Source organism: Macrotis lagotis, chromosome X (genome assembly GCF_037893015.1).
Source record: "Macrotis lagotis isolate mMagLag1 chromosome X, bilby.v1.9.chrom.fasta, whole genome shotgun sequence".
In the NCBI taxonomy this organism is placed as follows: domain Eukaryota; kingdom Metazoa; phylum Chordata; class Mammalia; order Peramelemorphia; family Peramelidae; genus Macrotis; species Macrotis lagotis.
This window is the reverse complement of record NC_133666.1, coordinates 655,951,924-655,960,569: the sequence shown is the minus strand read 5'-3', so window position 1 is coordinate 655,960,569 and position 8,646 is coordinate 655,951,924. Positions and strand designations below refer to the sequence as shown.

The following is an 8,646-nucleotide window of genomic DNA, read 5'->3' as shown; positions in this document are numbered from 1 at the left end:
CCCTCCTCGCCGGCCCCCGGCTCCCCTCCCCCGCCGGGGCGCCGCGGCACGGCCTCCTGGCCCGGGCCAGGCTCGTTTTCCTTGAGCCTAGGTCCGGCCCCGGGGCCCGCCGCCCCGGCTCTTCCCGGCCCGGGAGCTCCGGGAGGCCACTCGGGGCCGCGGAATGGCCGGAGAGGAGAGAGCACCGGCCCCCGAGGTCAAGTGCGGCCTCAGACGCCTAATAATGACCTAGCCGTGCGGCCTTGGGCAGGCCGCTAACCCCACTGCCTTGCGCAAAAAACCTGGGGAAAAGGGTGAATAGCCATAGATCCAAGCAAAACTGACTTCTTGACGAACTATAGAGCCTGCTTGAGTTGTAACGTCGGTGTTATCTCTGAGGCTCCTAACTGAACCCCAACTAGTGCCCTCCTCCAACTGCCTTAGATTTAAATATTTTAACATATAATTGTATTTATTCACTTTTCATGCTATATGTTTTTAACTTTTTAAAATTAAATTTTATTATTAATTTTCAAGAATTCCTTTTTCTTCCTTCCCACCTCTTTTTCTCCTGCCTCCCCACACTAGGTAAAGAAAAGTAGTAGCAAACAATATAGTCAAGCAAAGCATTCCCATTCTCCTTTGGTATATTAGTCCTTCTCCTTCCTGTCAGGAGGTAGGAAGCATTATTCCTCGTTGGTTCTCATGATGTCCACGGTTCTTAAATCTTTCTTAATTGTTATTTTTACAATAGAGAAGTAATAGAAAAAAATTATTTTTCTGGTTTTGCTCACTCGGGTGTCATCCCATGTATCCATGAAACCGTTGCATTCTTCACATCTTTTTTCTTTAGGTTTTTGCAAGGCAGTGGGGTTAAGTGGCTTGCCCAAGGCCACACAGCTAGGTCATTATTAAGTGTCTGAGGCCACATTTGAACTCAGGTCCTCCTGACTCCAGGGCTGGTGCTCTATCCTCTGTACCACCTAGCCGCCCCCATTCTTCACATCTTACATAACAATTATTTTATTACATTTTTATACCATAATCTGATTAGCCCTTTCCTAATTAATAGACACCCCTTTAATTTCTTTTTTTTTTGGTCACCAATCTATGACAAATATTTTTTATATTAAAGACCTTTTCCTCTCTAAATGTGGCATAGACTTAGTAATATCAATTCAGAGTAGATACAGTTTAGTGACTTAGGGCACAGTTACAAATTGTCTTTGTTGTGTATATTTTCATGTGTGTTTATTTGCCTCATTAAAATGTAAGCTAATTATGAGTATAAATAAATATCATGAACTTAACCATTGTATATTTTTATATTTTTCAACTTAATCTGTATACAATTTATATGTACTTGTTTCCTCCCCATTGGAATGTAAACTCATTTCATTCCTCTTGTATCCTCAGTCTCTAGCACAATGATTGGCATATAATAGGAGCTTAATAAATACTTGGTGATTGATTGATTTAGTATAGTTACTCAAAGTGGGCACTTGCTGCATATAATTCCTCCTCTCATTCCAGCTTCCATATATCTTTTGATGGCACCACCATCCTCCCAGTTAATCATGCAGCAAATCTTGAAGTCATTGGTGAGCCTTGCCTCCCTCCCTACTCCTTAGTCTGCATTAGAAGATCCTTTCCCTGAACTATCTCTTGCATCCAGCCTTTCTAATTCTGCTATTGATACCTTATTTTCCACAATTGGAATGAACCTGCACTTCAGAATCCCAGGCATTCAGATAGACTCTTTAGAAAAGTAGTTTGTCACACCAGTACTGTCCTCAAGGCAGCATGTTGATTTGATTATCAGTTCTCAAGCGAGAGGGAGAATAGGGAGAGCAGAGGGCAAGTCTCTGGTCCTTTTTTTAGTGGTTAAAATAGGAATTGGTAGAGTTATAGGACTTGACTGATGACAAAGGGGTGAGGCATGTTTGAGGATCTCCTCCCCTCTCAGTCCTCATCCAGGTCAGTTCAGCCTATTACTGCCCTGGTCTTTTCCTTTCTCCCCTGAATGTCTTAGATATAGGCTTAACCCTGCTATCTCCTTTTTCATGAAGCTTTTCCTGAATTCTTTCCTCTGTATCCCTCCATGGCTAAAAGTGATGTTTTAATTAAATAATTAACTGCAGAAATTTAGCAGAGGAGAGACAGGTTAGATAGCAATTGATGTGGAAGCTCCATGCTTTCTACCTCCCCTTCAAACTGATTCTTTTCACAACTCCTTTTTAATTGTGGAGATCACCACTGTGACTCCAGTCACCACCCCCTCCAGATCAGCATTGACACTTAATTCTGACATAATTCACATTATTAATCGCTTTCTCCACAAAATCTCTTGAATTGCAATAGCTTCTAAAATGATCCCCCTGCTTAAATCTTCCCACTTTTAATCCACCTTCCTTCCACACAGCTTCCAAAGTTTTCATATTTTCCTTTCTGCTTCTAACTCAGTAAACCCCAATGGTTCTCTGTCACCTAAAGGATCAAGTATTAACTTCTTTGCCAGTTAAAGCTCATCACACCTCCATCTTTCTGGCCTTATATGAGGCACCACCTCCTGTCTCCATGCCTTTCACTGCCGACTCCCATTCCTAGAGTGCCCTAACTCTTCCCCTTTGCCTCTTGGAATTCCTAGGTTCCTTTAAGACTTGACTTAAGGAGCTTTTCTTGCATGAGCTGTTCTCTACTTGCTTGTGCCTTCCCTCTTAGGTTTTCTTGTGTGTCTCTGCTGTCTTTTTAAGCTTTGTCTATTACTGTGTTTTTGGCATGTTAGAATGTAAGCTTCTTGAGAGGAGCGATTATTTTTCTTTCATGTTTATATTCTAGCCTAGTACCTGACACATAAATGCTAGGAGTTTTTTTGTTTATTTTTATTATTTTTTCCAATTATATGTAAAGATAATTTTCAACATTTCATTTTTGTAAAGTTTTCTCCCTCCACTTCCCTCCTCCCCCCCAAGATAGCAAGTAATCTAATATAGGTTGTACTCATACAGTCGTGTTACACATATTTCTATATTAGTCGTGCTTTGAAAGAAGAATCAGAACAAAAAGGGAAAAAAACACAAGAAGGAAAAAGCAAAAAAAAAAATTTAAAAGGTGAAAATAGTATGTTTTGATCTGTATTCAGATTCCATAGTCCTTTCTCTGGATGTGGACAGCAGTTTCCATTGCAGACCTTTTGGAATTGTCTTTGATCTCTGTATTGCTGAGAGGAACTAAGTCTTATTATAGCTGATCATTGCAAAATGTTGCTTTAAGGGATGCACAATGTTCTCTTGGTTTTTTACTCACCTCATTCAGCATTCATGTTAATCCAGGTTTTTCTGAAATTGACTGCTCATTATTTCCTATAGAATAATAATATTCTACTATATTCATATACCACAACTTGTTTAGCCATTTCCCAATTGATGGACATCCCCTCAGTTTCCAATTCCTCAAAAAGAGCTGCTGTGAATATTCCTGTACATGTGGTTCCCCTTCCCTTTTTTTCCCATCTCTTTGGGATACAGACCTAGCAGTGATGTTGCTGGATCAGAGCCTGCACAGTTTTATAGCCCTTTGGGCATAGTTCCTAAAGGTTGGATAAGTTCACAACTCTACCAACAGTGCATTCCAGTTTTCTCATATCCCCTCCATCACTTATCATTTCCCTTTTCATAATTGCTGTTTAATATATATTTGCTTGTTTGATTCAAGCAGGACTAGATGACCATTTGTTAGGGATTTTGTAAACGGGATTTCTATTGGGTTGAACTGGATGGTTTCAGGTCCTCTCCAGAGCTCTGAGACTTTTGTTCATTCTCTCTCTCTCTCTCTCTCTCTCTCTCTCTCTCTCTGTCTGTCTCTTTCCCTCAGATTTCTCATTGTATTTTCTCTTTCTTATTAGACTGATCTCATTTTGCCTTGCTTTGTTATTAACTCGGTTCTGTGTTTTAGTTACTGTAATACATTATAAACTCCTAGAGGACCAGGTCTTTCCCTTATACTTAATAAATGTTTATTGATTTGAGGCTCTCATTACCTTTTTCTTGGATTTTTACATTAAGTTTCTCATCAGTCTCTTTCCTAATCCAAGTCATCCTGCCTGTTGGCCACCATCTTCCTAAAGCATGGCTCTTCCATGTAATAATCCAGGTGTGAAGTGATAAACCTCTGATTCAGGATGGTAATAGTAACGTCATTACTTCAAGGTTCATGACTGAGAAAAATTAATAGTGTTTGATGATTGGATTCAAAACCAAAGTAAATGCTACATATTATGCATCTTACAACTAAAAAAATTTAATTACGTAGATTATTGCTGTGTCTGAGTAGTCTGTTGATGTCATCTTGGAACACAAGAGGATGAATTTTCCATTTTTTTTTTTTTACACAGGGATGATGTCTCTTCCTCCTCTTCACTGTCTGCCCTCAAGCGCTTGGAGAGGAGTCAATGGACAGACAAAATGGATGCAAGATTTGGTTTTGAAAGATTACATGAACCTGAAGAAAAGACTGGTTGGCTAATCAACATGCACCCAGTAAGCTTACTTGTTTTTCTCTTTTTATTATATCACTTCTAGCCCACTATATGCTTTTGGGGGGGGAGGAAGCATAATGTAGTGGGAGGTGGAAAGGGTATAAACCTTGCATGGATCTGAATATAGAGTGACTAGCCATTGTCCCTGGGCAAGTGAATGGGAAATGTGGCTTTTATGGTTCTAGTCCTGCCTTTAGGATTTACTAGCCATGAGCTTAATTTCTCTAGGACTCAGTTTTTTCATGAAATAGGAATAATAATAACTAATAAATATTTTATGAAGATCAGCTGAAATAATGTATCAAAAGTTTGTGTTCAGTTATGTTTTAATCTTTGTGACCCTGTGGACTATACTGCCCATGGGGTTAAGATATTGGAGTGGTTTGACATTTCCTTGTCCAGTGAAGAAAAGTTGTGACTTGTCTAAGACCCAGTGCTTTATCTTCAAAGCCACTTAATTCCCTCCATAAAAAGTTATAAACCTGATATGGCTGCATAAATGTCAGCTGCTATTGCTAATTAGTATTTCTTGTCCTGGTAACAGAGACAGTGGAAGCTCTGTTTTGTAGGGGCTGTATGTGGGACTGTTGAAAACATAGATATAATTGTTTCTGAATCTTTGCACCTTACACTTTTAAAAAAATGTCAGGAAGGTTGTAGAAAAACAGAATGATTCTAGGGGTATTGGGAGGGTGAGGGAGAAACTCCTAGACTCAAGAGGGTGTTTGAATAAGACTGAGAGCTTAGAATGACAGTAGGTCAAAGTAATTTATTTCTGGAATATATGGTCAGGGTAGCACTTTTCATATGAATCTTTTAATAGTCTATAGATGGGGACAGCTAGGTGGAATAGAGCATCTGCCCTGAGATCAGGAAGGTGAGAATTTAAATCCTGCCTCAGACACTTGATGCTTACAAGCTGTGTGACTTTGGGCAAGTCACTTGATCCCACTGCCTGATAAAAAATATAGGGCTCTGATTAGTCCAGAGGACTTTGTCACCAGTGCAGATTGCTACCTTCTCGTTTTAGACTGAGATTTTAGATGAAGATAAGCGCTTGGTCAGTGCGGTGGATTACTACTTCATTCAAGATGATGGCAACCGATTTAAGGTAAGGTATTCTCTTTCATGAGTAACCTAAGCATCCCTTGGTGATTGGCATAGTAACTAGCACCAATTCCACAAGAATTCCCCCTGAGTAGAAGAGACTACCTTGGGAGTTAGTGGATTCTTTTTCACTAGAGGTCTTGAAGCAGAGGCTGGATGATCCCCTGTCAGAGTTAAAAGTTTGGGCTTGATGGCCTCTGAAGTGCATTTTGACCCTGAAATTCTGAGATATAGACTGTGTAGGCACCAATGCACTTCTGCCTATAGCAGATTGAGAGATTGCCCCTCCCCCCCCAAATCTCATCCCCAACTAGCCTTTCTTTATATATCCAATTATGGTGCAAGTCCTTGGGCAGATCACTTATTCTCCTTGAGACTAAGTTTCCTCATCTGTAAATAAGTTGGTTGGAATAAATAGTTTCTGAAATCTCTTTCAACTTTCCTTTACTCTTATGTTCTATAAGACCCTTAGAAAAGCACTGGCAAGCCTTGTGTTGAAAGTCATTTAAAAAGTTTAAACAGTTATAATGTAAATTGAATTGATTTTGTTTTTTTAAATAGGTAATATCAGCTCCAGTAGCCTCTACCACAAAGATTATATTGAAATCTTGATAGTAATAGTTTACCATTTCTTGAGGAGGTCAGTAGGAGAAACTTCTGAGTTTTAACTTTGTGAGGACTCTGAGGAGAATTTAGTTACTATTTATGAAGCAATTCTCCCCATTAAGTCTATAGAGCAAGATGACAATGATGATTATCAGGGAGGTGATGTCATGACAAGCACATGAATGAGATTGGGGGGCAGGAGGACTGTGCAAAGTCACCATCCTCCCTTTCTCCCCCCAGAGTCATCTTGGATCCAGTGGCCAGTCAGGATGACTGGAGATGGCCCTGGATACGAGGCAGTCCGGGTTAAGTGACCTGTCTAAGGTCACACACTACTAAGTGTTAAGTGTCTCAGTCTGAATTCAAACTCCCATCCTCTCGACTCCAGGGTCAGTGTTCTATCCACTGTGCCACCTAGCTGTCCAGCTAGGAGCAAGATAGAAAGAAGACAGAGGGATAGAACTTATTCTTTGAGAGGATTGAGTTTAATCTTTATATTGCAAATTAAGAGAATTTTTAAGAGACTTGGCTGCAATGCTGACCTCTTAATAGTAGAACTGTGTTCCAAAAATGAAAAATACAGAGTATGGTGATGGGCAGGAAGTGACTGATGGTCATCTTTCTCACAAGTAAGACATCTTAAGTATTTACTCCTTTGACTATTGGTTGTATTATTAAAAAATTAGATAGCAAACAAATGATTTTTTTTTTTTGGCTAGGCAATGAGGTTAAGTAACTTGCCCAAAGTCACACACCTAAGTAAGTATTAAGTGGCTGAGGTCAGATTTGAACTCAGGTCTTCCTAACTCCAGGGCCAGTGATCTATCCATTGCACCATCTAACTACCCCACAACTAATATTTTTTTAAACCTAAGAGATTCGGAACTTCAATATATCATGAAATGAGCAACTGCATGTAGGAAAAGTGGTTTCTCCAATGTACTAAATAATATTTACTAGACTTGCCTAGGGTCTCAGGGGTAATTATTTTAATGATGAAAATATGATAATTTTAGTAATTGATTAGAAAATATTCAAATGAACCCTTGGATTACTGTAGAACTCTAGAAATATGAATAAAAGTGTTGAACCTGTCCAGGAATAGACTTTGAGACAACTGCCTTGTGTGAGAGTGATTGACTCTCAAGCTCTGCTACAAATAAAGGAAAAGAAAGTTTCCTAGCTTTGTCTCTTGAACTTCTCTGCCTTCAAAAGCACTTAGTACAATGTCTGGCTCACTGTAGATGTCTAAGAAAGGCTTATTCCATTCCATGTGGTAGCTTCAGTTTGGGGGTCTTGTGTTGTCCTTACTGTGCTTTGTCATCCCTTGCTGCTTCCAAGGAACACTCAAGAGAGTACTTTGCCTCCTTTTCTTCCCTTTTTGAATTCACTTGCTTGCTTGAGTTGTGATGATTTTATTGTTCTCTTCTAGGTGGCGCTGGCTTATAAGCCATATTTCTACATAGCCACAAGGAAGGTAAATGTGTATTTTGTTGAATCAGGACATATGATCTTTGTATTACCTTGTAGTGGGCTTTGGAATTTTTTTCCTTTTTTTTTTTTTAGTTTTTCATTTATTTATTTATTTGTTTGTTTATTTATTTACTATTCTCATTTTGTACAAATAATGTTTTTTTATACATTAATAAAATATTCTTGTTTGAGATTAAATGAAATGCCCCCTCCTCCCCATAAATATAGACTCACTTGAGCGATAAAATAAAGGGGAGAGAAAAAAAATTTAAAAAAAAATAATAGTAATAATTGTAGGTATGGCCAGGTGGCGCAATGGATGGAGCACCAGCCCTGGAGCCACTCATGGCTCACACCCAAGCCCACATCCGGCCCCATACACCCAACAATCACCCAGCTGTGTGACATGCAAGCCACCCGAACCCCACTGCCCTGAAAAAAAAACAAAAGAAGAAAAGACCCAAAATAAAATAAAATAGTAATAATAGTAGGGGTGGCTGGGTGGTGGACAGAGCATTAGCCCTTGAGCCAGGAGCACCCAGGTCCAAATCCGGCCTCACTTTGCTATGCGGCCCCAGGCAGGCCACCCAGCCCTATTTGCCCTGCACCTCCCCAAAAAAATAATAATAATAAAAAATGTGCTTGAGTCTTTGTTCCAACACCAACAACTCTGTCACGGGTGGGTCACATTCTTTATGATAAGTCCATTGCAAAAGTTACTTCCATATTTTTCCACCGTTGCCATTGCTGATCGCAACTCCCTCCTTTTGTATTTCTCCACTACCATGTACTATATTTTCTCTCTCCTTTCACTCTGACTCTGCTGTAGGGTAGCTGAGTGGTGCAGCAGACAGATTCTCAGCTCTGGGGCCAAGTGGCCCTGAGCCCCCATACCACCCCTTACCCAGCATCCACCCAGCCCTATGGTCCCGGAGAGGCCATTC

General features: G+C 39.9%; 1 protein-coding gene across 4 annotated transcripts in view; it reads left to right on the top strand.

The window, feature by feature from the left end:
• The window catches only part of POLE (DNA polymerase epsilon, catalytic subunit), a 77,778-nt gene that overhangs the window by 1,259 nt on the left and 67,873 nt on the right, over positions 1–8,646 (top strand). For 3 of the 4 annotated variants that reach the window (XM_074205159.1, XM_074205160.1, XM_074205162.1), the window contains exons 2-4: positions 4,373–4,517; positions 5,547–5,627; positions 7,662–7,706. In XM_074205159.1, coding sequence (XP_074061260.1) covers positions 4,373–4,517; positions 5,547–5,627; positions 7,662–7,706 — 271 coding nt within the window. Of the gene's footprint in view, positions 1–1,514; positions 1,581–4,372; positions 4,518–5,546; positions 5,628–7,661; positions 7,707–8,646 lie in introns of those variants that run through there. The other variant, XM_074205161.1, reaches the window with a different exon arrangement.